This window comes from Xyrauchen texanus, chromosome 10 (genome assembly GCF_025860055.1).
Source record: "Xyrauchen texanus isolate HMW12.3.18 chromosome 10, RBS_HiC_50CHRs, whole genome shotgun sequence".
Classification (NCBI taxonomy): Eukaryota; Metazoa; Chordata; class Actinopteri; order Cypriniformes; family Catostomidae; genus Xyrauchen; species Xyrauchen texanus.
In genome coordinates, this window is record NC_068285.1 from 12,078,520 (window position 1) to 12,098,938 (window position 20,419).

Genomic DNA, 20,419 nt, shown 5'->3' on the forward strand with positions numbered 1-20,419 from the left:
TAAAAAAACAATAAATAATAAAAATAAAAATAATATATATATATATATATATATATATATATATATATATATATATATATATATATAATTTTATTAACCTTTATTTAACTAAAAAATCCCTTGAGATTCAATCTCTTTTTCGAGGGAGACCTGGCCAAGAAAGCACACCGAACATGGTAAAAAAGTTAAAAGATCAACATAACAAAAACAGAAATAAGACAAAAATAGGACACAATAATGAAAACAATGGACTAGAGAATCAATCTTATGCATAGCAATTGCACTCTTCAGTTATACACTGTTTTTTTTAATCAAAGATTTGAATTCACCCAAGGTAACAAAGTGATTTATATGTAATGTGTTCTGGAGGGAATTCCATGACCAAGGTGCAAAATAAGAAAAAGCTATTTTACCCAGATTAGAGCAAATCCTGTGTACCCTGTAGAGACGTAGCCATCTAGAATCATAACAGCTATTGATGAGTGACAAACGATTGCACAAATAAGGTGGTAGTTTTCCCTGTATGGCTTTAAAGATACAAACATACCAGTGATGCTGTCTCATTAAGCTTAATGAAGGCCACGAGATGATGTGTCCTAGACAATGAATTGCTTATAAAACAAAGAGAACAATGATAAACAGAGTCTAGACGGCGAAGTATAGAGGAAGCAGCATGCATTTAGATAATATCTCCATAATCTAGAACACTTATGAATGTATCCTGTGTTGTTTCTTTACAACCACCGGCTACATTAATATCTATTGTATTTTTACCATATCTGCTATAGTGAAGCAACAACAATGATAAGCAAAGATCCAATAGCATTTTACAATACTAGTAGTATTTCTGCAGAATGCATACTGTGCGTAGTAACTCAATATTTGATTGGACTGCCTAAAATAAAATGTTTTCTACTAAATTGCTGGATGACAACTGGATATCACATGCTAAGATTCGGTCATGTGACAACAAAGCAGAAAACTGCTGTTTGCTACCATTAATCGTTGCACCCTACATGCTCTTTCATATACTACTGTATTTAAAAAATACATAAAAAACTGTGTATCTACATTATAAGCACAATGCAGCAATCCATTATACCAATTATGGAAGTTTTTCCAAGGATATTTTGTAAAATATTTGGAAATTGTTTTTGAAATGGTGTTTTCCGTTTGTGGACGCATACATTGTGACATAAATCAAATACAATCGCAAATTGGGTTTTTGTGTTTGCCTTTACTCAGGCAGGATTGGAACATAACACTGAGGAAACAAAGTCGCAAATGGAGACATACCAGTGGTCAACTGATATATTGTAGAGGCCGATATTTTTATTTTTTAAATATTGGCATCGTCCAATAGATTTTCCTATTTGGCTGATACGTTTTGCGTGCCGTGACTGCCTTTTTACCTTTTTGCGAATTGCCTGCTAGCATGTGAAAGTATTGTCTGAGACAATACTCAGCAATTAGCAAAGATATCATACTGTATCAGAAATCTACTGGCCTATGGACCACTCTGACCACTCTCACTTGGCATCGACTATTAAAAAAACCATATCAGTCAATTACTAGCCACTAGTGTGTCCATATGAATTTTGGCAGATATTGTGCTTTCCCAATGACCAAATGTAAACACAAATACATATTTTGTGATTGCTTTATCAGTATGTCACCATGTATGCATCCACAAATACAAAACTTGATTACATTTGTAATTGTATTTGCCTAAAAAACATGAAAACCTGTTTTAAGTGCCTCTAAATTGAATACAGTCCTTAACAACAGCCATTTATTGTAGATGCATACAGTGTTGATAATTTACCCCACTGGACATGTATCTCTGCTTTTTCTGATGGTTTGAATTGAGCTGATTTGTTGGGAATTGTTTGGATTATCAACTGGATTCGTCAAGAAACATTTCTGCCTCATTCTACGAATAGGATCCACATGAGATCAGTAAAAAAAAAAAATCACTCTATGATGATTAAAAATGTATATACTGTGTGCAGTAGATAACGTGTCATAATGTTTACATTTTGCATCAAGGTCAAAGATTCATGTGGACCTGTTACCCTCTGTTATTGTATTTTGTGATTATAATTTTTTTAAGAATCCTTGTCAGGACCATGAAAAAGGTTTTCTTTCAATTGCTTGCTCATGGTCACACACACGCAACCTTTCCACTCCAAAATGCCAAACTAATAACAGAAATTTGGGCTGTTCCCATGACATATGGTTAAACAGTGGTGTAAAAAGTAAAAAGTATCTCAAGTTCTACACACAAAAGCATTTTATAGGTGAAAACCTTGAAAAGTGAATAACATCTATATGTTGTAACTGTGCATAAGACAGCAATGTCTTACCTTAAAAGATTTCCATGAAATGTTCTCTTGGCCATTTTTGAAGGTGCGCAAAACTGTTCAAAACACTGGTAAGGACAAATTTACCCATTGCTAATCTCCAACATAACATTTTTACAGTGGAAAGAGAGCTTGCATGCCCATGGTTGCCAGATTGCCTTACTAAAGTGTAACATTGGCAGAATATTTCCAAACTGTTCAAATGTGAAGAACTTGTTGGGGTACTGCCTCTACTGATATATGGCAAACCCAAATATGTTGAAATCGAATTCTGATCGGCTAATCGTTGTTATTTAAAGTTTTGTTATTTATCAAACATAGCAAGTTAAAACATTGTACTTGCATGATTAGTAAGAAATATATGATGACACAACTGATCTAAAGGTAACGGGGGATGGTGGTTTTGCAAGGGTGCTGGTATATATACGTGTTATCACAACAGAAACACAAACATTTTTAAGGTTTTGACAACACTCTTACCTCCAAACCAATGTGAAAACAGCTAAAACTCAACATAGCCAGTATTAAGCACAAGTTCAGGTATAAGGAAATAAAATAAGTCGTCACATGGGAATAGATGAATGTGCTAAAATCTCAGAGCTTCTGTGTTTGATCTCCATCTAATCTATTGAGCTTAAGGCTTAGCTAAACTTGCATCTGCTGCTCGTGATTTTAACCACGAGATCACTTTACATCACACTGATATATGACAATAGAATTACAAGTGATTTTATAGATATACAGACATGCAGAGATGATGGATGGATGATGGTTGGATGGATGGATGGATGGATGGATGATGTTGGATGGATGGATGATGGATGGATGAATGGATGGATGATGTTGGATGGATGGATGATGAATGGATGGATGATGGATGGGTGATGGATGGATGATGGTTGGATGGATGATGATGGATGGATGATGGTTGGATGGATGATGGTTGGATGAATGGATGGATGATGGTTGGATGGATGATGGATGGATGGATGATGGATGGATGGGTGAATGGATTTATGGATGATGGATGGATGAATGATGGATGGATGGATGATGGATGGATGGGTGAATGGATTTATGGATGATGGTTGGATGATGGATGCATGAATGGATGGATGACGGTTGGATGGATGATGGATGGATGATGGTTGATGGATGACGGTTGGATGGATGGATGGATGATGGATGGATGAATGGATTGATGGATGATGTTGGATGGATGGATGGATGGATGAATGGATGGATGATGGTTGGATGGATGATGGTTGGATAGATGACGGTTGGATGGATGGATGAATGGATGGATGATGGATAGATGATGGTTGGATGGATGGATGGATGATGGTTGGATGGATGACGGTTGGATGGATTTATGGATGGATGAATGGATGGATGATGGTTGGATGGATGATGGATGGATGGGTGATGTTGATGGATGATGTATGGATGATGAATGAATGGATGTTGGTTGGATGGATTGATGACTTGATGGATGATGGTTGGATGGATGGATGAATTGATGGATGGATGATGGTTGGATGGATGGATGATGAATGTTGGTTGGATGGATGGATGATGGATGAATGAATGGATGATGGATGGATGGATGGATCATGGATGGATTGATGGATGGATGATGGATGGATGGACGGATGAATGGATTGTTGGATGGATAGAAGGAACGGTGGGTGGGTGGATGGATTTATATTTAGCTAAATTTGTAAACATCTATGTTCAGCATTCATGAAACCTGGTTACATCTGTGCGGAAATAACAGGGAAAAACTGTGACGAGCAGTAAAATATGACTCTACAACAAATATCCTGTGTGTGTGTGTGTGTAGGGCAGTTTTTACGTGCCATCGGAGAACTGTCTGCAGAGAGCATACACGTGGCACTGTCGCATCTGTAAACTGTTGCTGGCTGCTCTAAGAGGCCTGCGCTCGTATTACACGACTCTAATGAAGGAGATTCCTCAACTGCAACACATAGAAATGGGTATAATCACAATCACTTTTGTATTTTAATTCTCAATATTAGTAATTAACCGAAATAATCTTTTGATTGGTCATTGATTTTTTTCAATGGTCAATGGTTGATAATAGTTAAATACAGTTTAAAGGAAAAGTTCACCCAAAAATTTTAATTATGTCTTTACTTTCTCACCCTCATGCCGTTCCAAACCTGTATGCCTTTCATTCTTCAGGGAAAACAAAAGGCAACATTTAAAAGAAAAGTATTTTCGCCATATTATGAAAGTGAATTGTGACGGCTGTAAAGCTCTATAAAGGACTGGGAAAGCAAGAAAGAAAAAAACACCATAAACCACAGTAAAATAAGTCAATACGACTTGTGCAATGTAAATCTCATTTGGTTCTTGCATGTCTTCAGATGAAACATCATAACATCATGATTAAAGAACCAATGAGGTGTGATGGTACTGACGTCCACCATCTTTGATTTAGGCACTGTTAAAGTTTATAAATGATTTGATTTTAGCTTAAATTTTGGTCTGTTCGTCATAAAAAGGGAATGGCTTCAAAAGACTTGGAATATGACGCTCAAGTCGCATTTACTACTTTTACAGTGATTTTATTGTTTTGTTATTGTTGTTGTTTTTATAAGGCTTGACAGCCCAGAGTCCCTATTCATAAATATAATAATAATACATAATAATAAAAAACAAGAGACATGTTTGGAGCAACATTAGGGTGATGACAATTAATTCATTTTAATGACAGAATCAGGACTTTTAAAACATGTCTGATGCAGTTTATTATGAGCACCCCAGACAACCTCAGCTTAAGAAATAATAGCTTTTACATGTATAACTTTATTACACCTCGTTTTGATTATTTATAGAAGACCTTCCCATTGAAGAAACATTAAATCAGCACACCATTGAACTGCAGGTTTGTGAAACACTTTACCACCCAAATAACTATGATTAAGCAAAATCACACAAGTCATTATTTTTTATTAGTGATTATGTAAAGTTGATTTACAGTTGATTCTTTTCTCTAGTTGCAGAGTGGTCATGAGAAGGTAGCAGAGCTGATCAGTAAAGATCTGATGCAGTTGTGTGCTCAGCTGGCTGCTGTTTGGACACAGTTTCTGGAAGCCACGGTTCCCAATCCACATATCCGCTCGTATCTGGCCCAGGAGCACCACACGCTCCGGGTGAGAGACAGAAAGAGGCTTTTCATGTAGGGCTGGCACCTGTACTGACTACCTGATTTGATTAGATTCAGGGGATTTTTTAAAAGGGATGTTCCGTGTTCAATACAAGTTAAGCTTAAGTAACACATTTGACTTGTCTCTCATTTATTAAAACATAAATAAATAAAATAAAACAAGTTAAAAACACTGTTACTGTAAGGCACTTACAATGGAAGTAAATAGGGCCAGTCATGAAACGCTAAAATACAAACTAAAAATAAGAATGTATTTTTTTTTCTTAAGCTGTAAACATCTATAGCTAGATGTCTTCTTACAAACTTCTTATAATACATTTTTTAATTTAAGGAAAAAAAATATATATATCAAAAGGGATATTTCACCAAAAAATGACATTTTATCATCAATTATTTACCCTCATGCCATCCCGGGTCTGTGTGACTTTCTTTCTTCTGCTGAACACAAAGATTTTTAGAAGGACATTTCAGCTCTGTAGGTCCGTACAATGCAAGTGAATGGATAACAAAATGTTGATGCTCCAAAAAGCACATATGGGCAGCATAAAAGTAATCTATGACTCCAGTGGTTTAATCCATGTCTTCAGAAGTGATATGATAAGTGTGGGTGAGAAACAGATCAATATTTAAGTCCACTTTCACATTCTTCTTTTGCGTTTGATGACTTCTATTGATTCATATGCTTCATTCATATCGCCACCTACTGAGCAGGGAGGAGAATTTATAGTAAAACATGAATTTATAGTAAAACATGGAAATGGTGGTGGCGTAGTGGGATAAGGCACATAACTGTTAATCAGAAGGTCGCTGGTTCGATCCCCACAGCCACCACCATTGTGTCCTTGAGCAAGGGGGGATTGTCCCTGTAATAAGTGCACTGTAACTTGGTTTGGATAAAAGTGTCTGCCAAATGCATAAATGTAAATGTAAATGAATTAAATATTGATCTGTTTCTCACCCAGACCTATCATATCGCTTCCGAAGAAAGAGGGTCTTATTGATTAATTTCATGCTGCCTTTATATGCTTTTTGCAGCTTCAAAATGTTCGTACTAATTCACTTACAAAGACATACAGAACTGAAACATTCTTCTAAAAATCTAAGTTTGTGTTCAGCCGAAGAAAGAAAGTCATACACATCTGGGATGGCAGAGAATTTTAGAGAAATTTTGAGAATTAAAATGTTTGGTTGAACTATCCCTTTAAGAAGTGTTTTGTAAATCCAGACCGATTCTCAAGATTTCAATTCGATTTCATACTGTTTTTTAATTCAAATGGCTATTCAGATTCATTTGGAAATATTGTGGTAACATTGTAAAGTTGAATCGCAGCTTTTTAATGTTAACAATAAAGTTTTTAACAGATCCAAGAGGTGCTAAACCCTAATTGTGGTGGCAGCAATATACAGTACAGTGTCACTTATTCACCCACAGTAAAGTCGTGGAACAAGATAAGCCAGGATGACACTGACTTGCATTATTTTATGTTTCCCAGAAAAAAAACTGCCGTTCTCCAACACAGCATGAATTTCCCAGCATCTCACACACTTTGTGTCCTCTGGGCTGATGCATTAGATATATAAACCTCATCTCTTATGATCTATACAGTAATTCCACCCACAGGACAGCTCTGCTTTTAATTAGAGAACAGTTAGTTATGACAATGCTGAAACTTGAGGGGATAAAGAAATGAAGAGATAAATCCAATTTTGCCCATATTACTGGAGCAGTTTTATTTTCTCATAAGTGAGGTTCTTTTGTTCAGAACGTGTGTGAGGAATTGTCTGTTGTTGTGTCAATATGCACTAAGATATATTATGTTTTTAAAGAGATAGTGCATGCAAATATTAAAATGTAGAAATTTTTTGCTCACCCTCATGTTGTTCCAAACCTTTGTGACTGTTTTCCTTTGTGAAACACGAGAAGATGTAAGGCATCATGTTTAGTCTCAGTCACTATTTCCTTTCATTGTATCTTTTTTCCATGCAATGAACATGAATGGTGACTGAGATTAACATTCTGGTTAACATCTCCTTTTGTGTTTCTCAAAGGAAAGAGCGTTTTACAAGTTTGCAACAACCCGAGGACAAGTAAATGAGGACATAATTTGTATTTTTGGGTGAACTATCCCTTTAAGATCTGTTAACTCAACAAAGATTATGTCATATTGATCTATAGGCAGTGTTGTATGATTTGTTCTCATATGTGTATCATTGTGCAGGTCAGGAGATTTTCAGAAGCGTATTTCTTCACTGAACATCCCAAAGAGTCCTCGCTCACATTTCAGGAGGAACTGTGAGTGTTTTATCATCCTGTTTATATAAATAAGTAACACACCTACAATACATTTAGCCTCTTGCTGTGCATTTCTGCCTCTGAGCAGTGAGAAATACTGTCTGAAACATGTCTCTCCACAGTATCAACACACACGGCCAGGTGGCCACAGAGATGCGGAGCTCTGATTATCTGCTCCGAATGCCCCCACTTCCTGTGGAATGCCTGGACATCGACGGAGACTGGAGCAGCCTGCCAATCATCTTTGAGGATAGATACGTGGACACGCCCTGTTTAGGTAACAGCCAATGTTTGATTGAGAAAAAATGAATGACCGAACAAATGTAATGAATTAACAAACGAAAGAATGAGCTTTTGAACGAACAAATGAATAAACAAATAAATGAATGACCGAATGAACGAACAAAAGAATGAACACACAAACAAATAAACTAACAAACTAAAGAATGAATGTATGAATGAACAAACCATTGAACAAAATGAACTTTCAATAAATAAATGAACAAATTAAAGACTGAACAAATTAATTAATGAACGAACTAATGGCCAAACTAACAAATGAGCATATGAATGAACAAAATAATAAACTAACAATGAATGAGTGAAGCTAAAGAATGAAAACAATGATGAACAAAGAATGTACAATGGATGTATGAACAAACAAACACACAAATGAATTAATAATGTGACTAATAAAATAAGAAATTAACCTGTTATATAGAAATAAAACACACATAAGCCAATAAACAACTAAGCACATACATCTATCTTATGGAGTAAGTCTGTTTTCTTGTATAGACTTTTTAAATTATACTATATTTAACATATAACATTTTTTTTGCAACCAAACAAACACACTTTCCTCTTTCCATGTTCTAGATTACACCATTCATGTGCCAAACCAGATGGACTTAAACTCAAATACCTGTCCAGACTCAACTAGGTTGCAAGACCAATCCATCAGTCCAACTGAGGAGACACAGGACGTCTATTCGTCAGCAACATACGCTGAGGAACCCCCCAGTAAAGATCACATGGATCTGCCCACATACATGACTCTAACTGTTGAACAACAGGATTTCATTACAGACCTCAAAGAGACCAGAGATCAAGCAGAAACTTTGATTGGCTGTGTGGGTGAGACAGATATTGACAGAAGCGAACATATCTACGAGACCACCACGACTAGTTCTGGTTCAAGATTTGAGTCTGTTGATGAAGACAAGTGCCAATATGATACTGAGGAAGCAATTGAGCAAATAGACTGTAGGTCTGAAGACAGCACTGATGCAATTTATAGAGTTAATTCTGTACAAGGTAATGTGGAGAAAACTGGTTGCCAGATAGATGCAAGTGACTTTGCTGATCACCCTGAAAATGATTTTGTAGAATCTAATCATGCGAGTTTGAAACAAGCTAAAATTACCCAAAGTGGCAGCGGACAGACATTGTTGCTAGTTCCGATGGAATCTGAAGAACTTTCTGATCTCACCAGCATTGACAGCTTAGACTTCCTGCCCACTTATAACCATGACACCCACCTAGGAACACCAGACAATACAGGGAACCATGGCAACAAGGTGCCAAACTCAGTATTAGATAGCAGAAACATCGAAGCACCAGCAAAGTATTTTGGGAGCGAGGAAACATTACCGGCTAGTCTATTGAATGTCCAATCTCCAGAAACCGACCCTCAAGCAACGTCCCCTTCAGTTTACACCCTACTACAGAACCGCCGCTTGTCTGAAACCCCACCCAGGGGTGTATTCTTGGGCGGGTCTAAGTTAATGAACCGCTCTTCATCTGTAATCTCAGACTCTGGCATTGAAAGCGAGCCAAGCTCAATGGCCTGGACACTGGAGGGACGAGGAGTCGTCGTAGGTGTTCGTGATGTCTTGAAAAATCTGGCTCAGTGTCGGGCACACCAGAGCTCTCTGGAGGGGCTACAGACGGAAAGTCACGGCAGCTTGCCAAGTGCCACTCAAGCTTCTCTGACCTCCATTAGTTCCCTACCATACGAAGAGGAGGAGATGCAACTCAATACTCTCACCAAATCCGCCTCTGCACCACAAATCAGCAGCCCTGATGACACAGAGGATAGTGAAATACCCAATCAGGAGGAGAGGAACGTTTGTGAAGCAAATCATGAGAGGCAGAGTTATGAAGAAGCCACTGAGGCCGAGCAGAATCTACAAGGTGTTACTACGAAGGACAGAAATAAAACAACCAATCAGGAGAAGAGGTACAATCAGGAGAGACTGAGCAATGAAGTAGATGATGAGTTGAAGTGGAATGTACAAGCTTTAACTATGGAGGACAGAAATGAAACAACCAATCACAACTTCAACAGGGACGAGTTATCCAGTCAAGAAACGGCTGTCGAAGAAAGTCCTTTGCCAGAAATGTTACTATACCAGCAATTTGTGACAGATAAAGGTGTTGAAAACGCCACAGTGGATGAACTGACCGAACGTTCTGTGGAATATCAAAGTAATATGTTGCTTAATGAGTATTCTGGTCACAAAGGTGACAGTACAGAGTGTTGTAGCTGTGAAAATAAATATTGTGAACACCAGGGTGTGCTAGAATTAAACACAAATCAAGGCGACTCTGACGACATCAGTGTCCATCACATTCATTTGAATGAGCTTGAGGTAAGTATGGAGAACCTCCCTGATCCACCAATTAGTGTCGAGAGCAGTCACAAAATTATGACCAATGACAGAGAGAGACCCACTGATGTCATCAAACTTCCAGCCAATGAGAGAGCACAGAAGACATTAGAGGGACAGAGCAGAGCCAATAAGCTGCAGAGTTCAGGACTAGCATTCGTGAATAAAAAGGTGGTCGAGGTTGTGAACCTGTCAGTGTCATGCACTCCAACATGTCTGCCTTTTTCATCCGTTCTCCGCGATTCGCCATCAGTCAGCGGAATCTCCACCCGCCAAGCCACTTCCCCCATTACAAATCAACCCCTGGGCTCGTTCGGAATCATCTCCTCTTCCCCTTCCTCCAGTGATGACCAGGAAATCAACGAGAGGATGATCAAGTGAGGTTTTCCTTTATTTAAATGTGAAAATGTTTCTAAAAAGCTTGTTTAAAAGACGTTAATATTTTAGACAAGTTTATTATGTCTAATAAGGTAAAATTGCTTTACTCTGTTCATACACACACACACATACACAAAACAAACTCAGAACACCTTAGAAACCTACTAACAATGTCCTTGCATCCACCAAAACACCCTAGCAATTATATAGCAACATGCTAAAATACACTCAAAATACCCTAGTGTAATGATAGCTGTGCGGAATATGTAAACCTCACTCCCCTGGCCTCAAAAAGCGCACTAGCAAATGATCCTAGAGTCTATAGCTTTAGCCTCCTCGTTAGCACGCCTGTCTCCCATGGCGGTGACACCAGTTCAAATCCCGCTTGGAGCAGGTCGAGCAGGATTGGTTAAAGTGGTGCCATGACCCGAATGGGAGTGAAGTTTAGGGTAACAGGAGCTAGCTGGTATGTGATAGCTGTGCAGCATTTGCAAACCTCACTCCCCTGGCCTCAAGAGACACACTAGCAACTGACACTAGAGGATGAAGCCTTTAGCCTCCTCGTTAGTGCGACTGCCTCCCATATCAGCTGGCGAATTCGAATCCCGCTCGGAGCCGGTCGAGCAGGACTGGTTACACTAGCAACTACAATCAACACACACACACACACACACACACACACACACACACACACATGTTTGTTTTCCTATCCTTATGAGGACTTTCCATAGACATAATGATTTTTATACCGTGCAAACTATAGATTCTATCCCCTAAACCTAACATAACCCCTAACCCTAATCATCACAGGAAACTTTCTGCATTTTTACATTTTCAATAAAACATTGTTTAGTATGATTTTTAAGCGATTTGAAATATGGGGACACTAGTCTATGTCCTCATAAAGCACATTTATAGCATAATAACCTTGTGATTACCAGTTTATAACTTACAAAATTGTCCTGGTATATCACAAAAGCACGCACACACACACACACACACACACACACACACACACACACATATATATATATCAAACTCAGAACACCTTAGAAACCTACTAGCAATGCCCTGGCAACTACCAGAACACCCTAGCAATCACATAGTAAAGTGCTCAAAAACACTCAAAATATTATAGTGTAATGGGAGCCAGCTGGTACATGCCTTGCAGTGTGTGTAAACCTCACTCCCCTGGCCTCAAGAGACTAGCAACTGACACTAGAGGCTGTTGCTTTTAGCCTCCTCATTAGCACACCAGCCCCCCCCATACCGGCAACGCCTGTTCAAATCCCGCTCGGAGCATGTCAAGCAGGACCGGTTACACTAGCAACCACTTAACAACACTCTAGCTACCACCCAGAACACCCAAAAACTACATAACAACACACTAAACAAATAGCAGAACACCTTAGCCACTGCATAGCAAAGCACTGGCTACCACACATAAAACCAATACAATCATATAGCAATGTGCACAAAGCACTCAGAATGCATTAGCAACCACTATACAATGCCCTAGCTACCACCCAAGTAACTACATAGCAGCACACTCAAACACGTAAAAAACACTCAGAATATCTTAGCAACGGCTTAGCAATTACCTGGCAACAACCCAGAACACCCATCCAATCATACAGCAACATGCTAAATACTCTCAGAATGCCCTAGTAAATATTTAACAATGCCATAGAAACCACTCAGAATACCCTTGCAGCTATAAAGGTGAAACTCGAAAAATTTGAATATCGTGCAAAAGTTCATTAATTTCAGTAATTCAACTTAAAAGGTGAAACTAATATATTATATAGACTCATTACAAGCAAAGTAAGATATTTCAAGCCTTTATTTGATATAATTTTGATGATTATGGCTTACAGCTTATGAAAACCCCAAATTCAGAATCTCAGAAAATTAGAATATTACATGAAATCAATAAAAAAAAGGATTTTAAATACAGAAATGTCGGCCCTCTGAAAAGTATAATCATGCATATGTACTCAGTACTTGGTTTGGGCCCCTTTTGCATTAATTACTGCCTCAATGCGCGTGGCATGGATGCTATCAGCCTGTGGCACTGCTGAGGTGTTATGGAAGACCAAGATGCTTCAATAGCGGCCTTCAGCTCTTCTGCATTGTTTGGTCTCATGTCTCTCATCTTTCTCTTGGCAATGCCCCATAGATTCTCTATGGGGTTCAGGTCAGGCGAGTTTGCTGGCCAATCAAGCACAGTAATACCATGGTCATTGAACCAGGTTTTGGTACTTTTGGCAGTGTGGGCAGGTGCCAAGTCCTGCTGGAAAATGAAGTCAGCATCTCCATAAAGCTGCGTTGACTCTGGACTTAATAAAGCACAGTGGACCAACACCAGCCGATGACATGGCTCCCCAAACCAACACAGACTGTGGAAACTTCACACTGGACTTCAAGCATCTTGGATTGTGTGCCTCTCCATTCTTCCTCCAGACTCTGGGACCTTGGTTTCCAAATGAGATGCAAAATTTGCTCTCATCAGAAAAGAGGACTTTGGACCACTGAGCAACAGACCAGTTCTTTTTTCTTTAGCCCAGGTAAGACGTTTGACATTTGAAGCCCGTGTCCAGGACCCGTCTGTGTGTGGTGGCTCTTGATGCAGTAACTCCAGCCTCAGTCCACTCCTTGTGAAGCTCCCCCACACATTTGAATGGCCTTTTCCTGACAATCCTCTCCAGGCTACGGTCATCCCTGCTGCTTGTGCACATTTTCTTCCACACTTTTCCCTTCCACTTAACTTTCTATTAATGTGCTTTGATACAGCACTTTGAGAACATCCAACTTCTTTTGCAATTACCTTTTGAGGCTTTCCCTCCTTGTGGAGGGTGTCAATGATGGTTTTCTGCACAACTGTCAGGTCAGCAGTCTTCCCCATGATTGTGAATTCAACTGAACCAGACTGAGAGACCATTTAAAGGCTCAGGAACCCTTTGCAGGTGTTTAGCTGATTAGAGTGTGACACTTTGAGCCTACAATACTGAACCTTTTCACAATATTCTAATTTTCTGAGATTCTGAATTTGGGGTTTTCATAAGCTGTAAGCCATAATCATCAAAATTATATCAAATAAAGGCTTGAAATATCTTACTTTGCTTGTAATGAGTCTATATAATATATTAGTTTCACCTTTTAAGTTGAATTACTGAAATTAATGAACTTTTGCACGATATTCGAATTTTTCGAGTTTCACCTGTATAGCAATACACACATGCAAAACAATCTCAGAACACCTTAGCAACAGCATAGCAAAGCCCTGGCAACCACACATAAAACCAATACAATCATATAGCAATGTGCACAAAGCACTCAGAATGCATTAGCAATCACATATTAACATTCTAAATAAACACTCAGAATACCTTAGCAACCAACAAACTACACTCTAACTATCACTCAAAATCCCCAAACAACTACATAGCAACACTCACTAATGTACTGTAATGCTGACTGTTTTATTTAAGCCTTTTATTGTTATCTTGAAGCTTCTATAAGGCAAAAGAAGCCCTGCTGAGAGAGCTGATGTTGAAGGGCTGTCTGTACAGTGATCTGCCTTACCTTGCCTCTGATTACCCATACTTCCCTCCTGAAGAAGACGACACTGAGTTTGAGGATGGGATACACCTTGTGGTGTGTGTACATGGACTTGATGGTAAAAGCTCTGACTAAGTACATAATACGTTGGTTTTTAAAAACACAGACAAAGGTTTTTTGAGGACTACAGAACACTTAATAAGTGTATAATATAGTATATTAAAGAACATTTAGAAGTGTAAAAATGTTGTCTAGCTGGGTCCCAGCATCTTGACACATTGAAAACCATGTTAATGCCCATTATTAGTAAGCTGCTTTATCTTAATTTGTTGTTGTCAGGTAATAGTGCAGATCTGCGGTTGGTAAAGACCTTTATAGAGCTTGGGTTGCCAGGATCTAGACTGGACTTCCTTATGTCTGAACGCAACCAGGTAGGAGAAAAAGCCAATCAGCACACAGTTTTAACCCCAATTAACCGATCAGAGTGATAAGGCCTTTTGGACATCATCAGTATCGATGTGAAACAGTATGCATTATACAACAACCAACATTTCAGACATTTCCATTGACCTCTGTCCATTGTCCTCTGTCTTCTGTCTCCAGACGGACACGTTTGCAGATTTTGACACCATGACGGACAGACTGTTGGACGAGATTATTCAACACATTCAGCTGTATAACCTCACCATCCACAGAATTAGGTTTACAGTCTCATTTATCACATTTAACTGCAGTAAATCTTACTTTCATCTTTTAGAGTAGAGCATTTTACTTAACCTGTTGCTTTGAGTGAGGTTAAAGGGATAGTGCACCCTAAAATAAAAATGTTCTCATCATTTACTAACCTTTATGACATCGTACATGTGTATGACTTTCTTTATTCTGCTGAACACAAACAAAGATTTCTGAATAATATTTCAGCTCTCTAGGTCCTCACAATGCAAGTGAATGATGACCAAAATGTTGAAGCTAATCCATTAGACTCCAGAGATTAAATCCATACACTCAGAAGCTATATAAGTGTGGGTGAGTATCAGATCAATATTCAAGTTATTTTTTAATATTAATTCTCCTCCCTGCCCAGTAAGTGGAAATATGCACAAATAATGTGAATCGCCAAAAACAAAAGAAGAATGTGAAAGATAAAGTGGAAATTTATAATAACAAACGACTTAAATATTGATCTGTTTCTCACCCACACATATTATTTCACCTCTCAAGACAATAATTTAACCACTGGATTCGTATGGATTACATTTTTGCTGCCTTGATGTGCTTTTTGGAGCTTCAACGAAGTGGGCACCATTCACTTGCATTGTAAGGACCAGCAGAGCAAACATCTTTGTGTTCAACAGAAAAAAGTCATACACATCTTGGATGGCATAAGGGTGAGTAAATGGTGTAAGAATTACAATTTTTGTGTGAACTATCCCTTTAAGGTGCTGTGAGGCCTTTTAAATCCCATTGATTAAAATATAATCAAGACCGCCCCCTTGTGGACGCCAAGGGAAATACAGTTTTTAAGCTGAAGTGTATGGTCGTCTTTTGTGTAGACCACCAGCACTGCAATCTTGATCTTACCACATGATGGCAGCAAAGCAAAACAAAACCGCTGACATTCAAACAATACACTGGAAAATTTTATATATATTTATATATATATAACTTTAACTTTACACCCATTAAAATGTCTCTTTTAATCTATTTCTCCTTGTCCCCTCTCTTTCTTTCAACTTATTTCTTAAATGTTTATACCAGCGGGTTCTTTTATGAAATAGGTGCTCTCAAAACATTTCTGGAGTTCAACCGTCTTCTTAAAAACCAATGATGAAAAGTTTCAGGATGATTATGGAAAAGCTAATTAAAGGGAAATGACTCAGAATGAATGAAAGAATATTAAAAGAGAGAGACTGTGAGAGAAAGAGAGAGAGAGAGTCCCACTGACTCATCCAAACTCTTCAAACCCGCAAAACATCATTTTACACACTGATATTTCTGCCTAAAATTTCTTCTTCGTCTTTCTGCAGTTTTATCGGTCATTCTTTGGGGAATATCATTATTCGCTCAGTGCTGACCAGACCCAGATTTCGCTGTTATCTCTGTAAACTCCACACCTTCCTGTCTCTGTCTGGACCTCACCTGGGCACACTGTATAACAACAGCACACTTGTCAGCACAGGTAAAAACATAAAAGTACTAACTACTTTTCAGATACAGATGTGCATTGTCTACAGATGACTATTGCCCAGCTGTTAGGCATTGTTTTACTTGTTACTTTCCAAAAAGTAATTTGATTACATGATAATGCTCGTTACTTGTAACATGTTACTCCCAATATATGTATTATGTAAATAATAACTGTGTGTGTGTGTTCTTGTTCTTCAGGTTTGTGGCTTATGCAAAAACTGAAGAAGTCTGGATCTCTACTGCAGCTTACGTTCAGAGATCAAACCGACCCAAGACAAACTTTCCTCTATACGCTCAGTAAGAAACCAGGTACAGACATATGGGAAAAGCACACAAAACGGCAAAGTTTCCTCTCTATGTGTCTGGAACTGGAACACATAATGCAAACATTTTTACAAAAATAGCCTCTCTTTTTCTGTATCCAGGTCTGCAATATTTTAAGAATGTGGTGTTGGTGGCCTCCCCGCAGGACCGATACGTGCCCTTCCACTCGGCCCGCATTGAGATGTGTCGGACCGCACTTAAAGACAGAACCACAGGTCAGAAAGCTCACAGAGTTCCTGCTCTGATAACATATTAAATGAAGTAATAAATCAATTATACCTCAAATCATGCAGCATGTTCAGTAGAGGTTGCATTATACTTTTCTGATTGATCTGATTTATATAATTTTTGCCTTGCACATAATAAAACTGTCGAAAAAGCCCATATACTTACATTGAGGACTATTCCAAGCTATATCTCTAGAGGCCAGAATATCATATAGACTTGAGATAGCGCTCCTATGACTTGACCAGTAAATATCCACCTAACCACCAGTGTTGAGTCTAATCTGATGGCTACAGTAATCTAATTACTTTAAATAAGTAGTTACAGTAATCTAACTACTTTACAAATAATTAAGTAAATAAGTGGTGTAATTATTACATTTCAAATACAAACAAAACAGAGATTTTTCTATGTTCTTTTCCTATTACCAGCAAAAAGCACCCACAATGGTGTCCAGAGGTATTGTAGGTAGAGTAGCCAAAAACTTTACTCAAGTAAAACTACAATTACTTTTAAAAATAATTACTCAAGTAGAAGTAAAAGTGCAAACATAAATAATTACTTGAGTGAGAGTAAGAAAGTATCCAATTAATAGAGTAATTAAGTACCTTGTTACTTTAACAAATGACATAATGGACATTAACTACAATATATTCCATTACATAATACACATTTAACATATTACAGAATTATTATTATTATTATTATTATTATTGTTTATTAAAATTATGTCATCATTCACCATCATGTTGTTCCAAACTTGTATGATTTTCTTTCTTCTTTGGAACACAATAAGGAGATATTTGACAATATTTGAAATTAGCCTTGGTCACCATTTACTTTCAGGTGAATATGTTTTATATATATATATATATATTGAAAATGAATGGTGAATGAGACTTTCAGTCCCTAACATTCTGTCTAACATATTTTGTGTTCCACAGAATACAGAACATGGGATTGGAACAATATGGGGGTAGATTAATGATGACATAATATTAAATTATGGCTGAGCTATCACTTTAAAGGAATAGTTTACCCAAAATGTTTTATTATTTCATCATTTACTCACCCTCAAGCCATTTGTATGACTTCTTTTCCTCTGCAGAACACAAATTATGATTTTTAGAAGAATATTTCAGCTCTGCAGGTCCATACAATTCAAGTGAATGGGTGCGAAACTTTTGATGCTACAAAAAGCACATAAAGGAATCATTAAAGTAATCTATATGACTCCATTAGTTAAATCCATGTCTTCAGAAGTGATATGATAGGTGTGGGTGAGAAAAAGATTTTTACAATATTTAAGTAATTTATTTAGCTAGAAATACTTCTCCCAGCACAGCAGGGGGCGATATACAGTGAAGAATGAGAATTAGGGCTGTAACTAGTGAATATTTTGATAATCGACTAATCTAACGATTATTAGACTATTCGGCGATTATTGCAACGAATAATCATTAGCTCTTAACCGATTATTCAGCTTGTGTACTTAAAAGGTTGAAATAAACATGCTTGCTAACACTAAAGAGGACAAAAATATATATTTTTTAAATACCTCTTAATGACATTCACTGAATTAAAAGGAAAACATTTTTTATTAAGTTTAATTCTGTAATAGAATTCACTTGTTATCGAGTGTTTTGTATTGTTTTCCATTTTAAATTGTCTAAAAATCCTTAAAATGAGATATATTTACATGAGAAGCAACATATAAGATATTTAGACTTGATTTAAGAGAATATATCTTAAATAAAAGTATATTTTGTTTATAAGTGTATTTTGTCATGTGGTTATACAGTGGTGAGTGCAGTAAAGACAGAATATACTTATATTTAAGATCTATTTTCTAAAAGCAAGTCTAAATATCTTATATGCTGCTTCTCAGGTGAATGCTTCTTTTTTTAAAGGATTTTTAGATATTTTTAAATATTTGTATTTTTATTATAATTGTCAGTATTCTCAGATAATTTGTTTTCTTCTGCAGTATAGCTGCTAAAGAAAATATTAGTTGTTTTAATGGAGTTTTAGATATTTATATTGGAAAAGAGCCAAGACATACCTCACTCACATAGACTACCTCTCTCATATTTTTGTTGACTTCAATCCATCTTTAACTCACAAAAAATATTTTTAATAAATCTTATTAATAAAGCTGCATATTGAATGCATATTTTCTTCAGGATAAGTAAAGCACAGTGACATACACTCACCTAAAGGATTATTAGGAACACCTGTTCAATTTCTCATTAATGCAATTAACTAATCAACCAATCACATGGCAGTTGCTTCAATGCATTTAGGGGTGTGGTCCTGGTCAAGACAATCTCCTGAACTCCAAACTGAATGTCAGAATGGGAAAGAAAGGTGATTTAAGCAATTTTGAGCGTGGCATGGTTGTTGGTGCCAGACGGGCCGGTCTGAGTATCTCACAATCTGCTCAGTTACTGGGATTTTCACACACAACCATTTCTAGGGTTTACAAAGAATGGTGTGGCAGTCCTGTGGGCGAAAATGCCTTGTTGATGCTAGAGGTCAGAGGAGAAAAGGCCGACTGATTCAAGCTGATAGAAGAGCAACTTTGCCTGAAATAACCACTCGTTACAACCGAGGTATGCAGCAAAGCATTTGTGAAGCCACAACATGCACAACCTTGAGGCGGATGGGCTACAACAGCAGAAGACCCCACCGGTACCACTCATCTCCACTACAAGTAGGAAAAAGAGGCTACAATTTGCAAGAGCTCACCAAAATTGGACAGTTGAAGACTGGAAAAATGTTGCCTGGTCTGATGAGTCTCGATTTCTGTTGAGACATTCAGATGGTAGAGTCAGAATTTGGCGTAAACAGAATGAGAACATGGATCCATCATGCCTTGTTACCACTGTGCAGGCTGGTGGTGGTGGTTTAATGGTGTGGGGATGTTTTCTTGGCACACTTTAGGCCCCTTAGTGCCAATTGGGCATCGTTTAAATGCCACGGCCTACCTGAGCATTGTTTCTGACCATGTCCATCCCTTTATGGCCACCATGTACCCATCCTCTGATGGCTACTTCCAGCAGGATAATGCACCATGTCACAAAGCTCGAATCATTTCAAATTGGTTTCTTGAACATGACAATGAGTTCACTGTACTAAAATGGCCCCCACAGTCACCAGATCTCAACCCAATAGAGCATCTTTGGGATGTGGTGGAACGGGAGCTTCGTGCCCTGGATGTGCA

General features: G+C 37.8%; 1 protein-coding gene across 2 annotated transcripts in view; it reads left to right on the forward strand.

Annotated features, from left to right (window-relative positions):
* LOC127650910 (protein FAM135B-like) overlaps positions 1–20,419 on the forward strand; it is a 63,399-nt gene that overhangs the window by 34,085 nt on the left and 8,895 nt on the right. Inside the window, exons 8-19 of one of the 2 annotated variants that reach the window (XM_052136562.1) lie at positions 4,207–4,360; positions 5,225–5,274; positions 5,387–5,542; positions 7,776–7,849; positions 7,972–8,126; positions 8,729–10,898; positions 14,412–14,578; positions 14,800–14,891; positions 15,064–15,161; positions 16,488–16,639; positions 16,846–16,956; positions 17,073–17,186. In XM_052136562.1, the coding sequence (XP_051992522.1) occupies positions 4,207–4,360; positions 5,225–5,274; positions 5,387–5,542; positions 7,776–7,849; positions 7,972–8,126; positions 8,729–10,898; positions 14,412–14,578; positions 14,800–14,891; positions 15,064–15,161; positions 16,488–16,639; positions 16,846–16,956; positions 17,073–17,186 (3,493 nt within the window). The remainder of the gene's footprint in view (positions 1–4,206; positions 4,361–5,224; positions 5,275–5,386; positions 5,543–7,775; positions 7,850–7,971; positions 8,127–8,728; positions 10,899–14,411; positions 14,579–14,799; positions 14,892–15,063; positions 15,162–16,487; positions 16,640–16,845; positions 16,957–17,072; positions 17,187–20,419) is intronic. The other variant, XM_052136563.1, reaches the window with a different exon arrangement.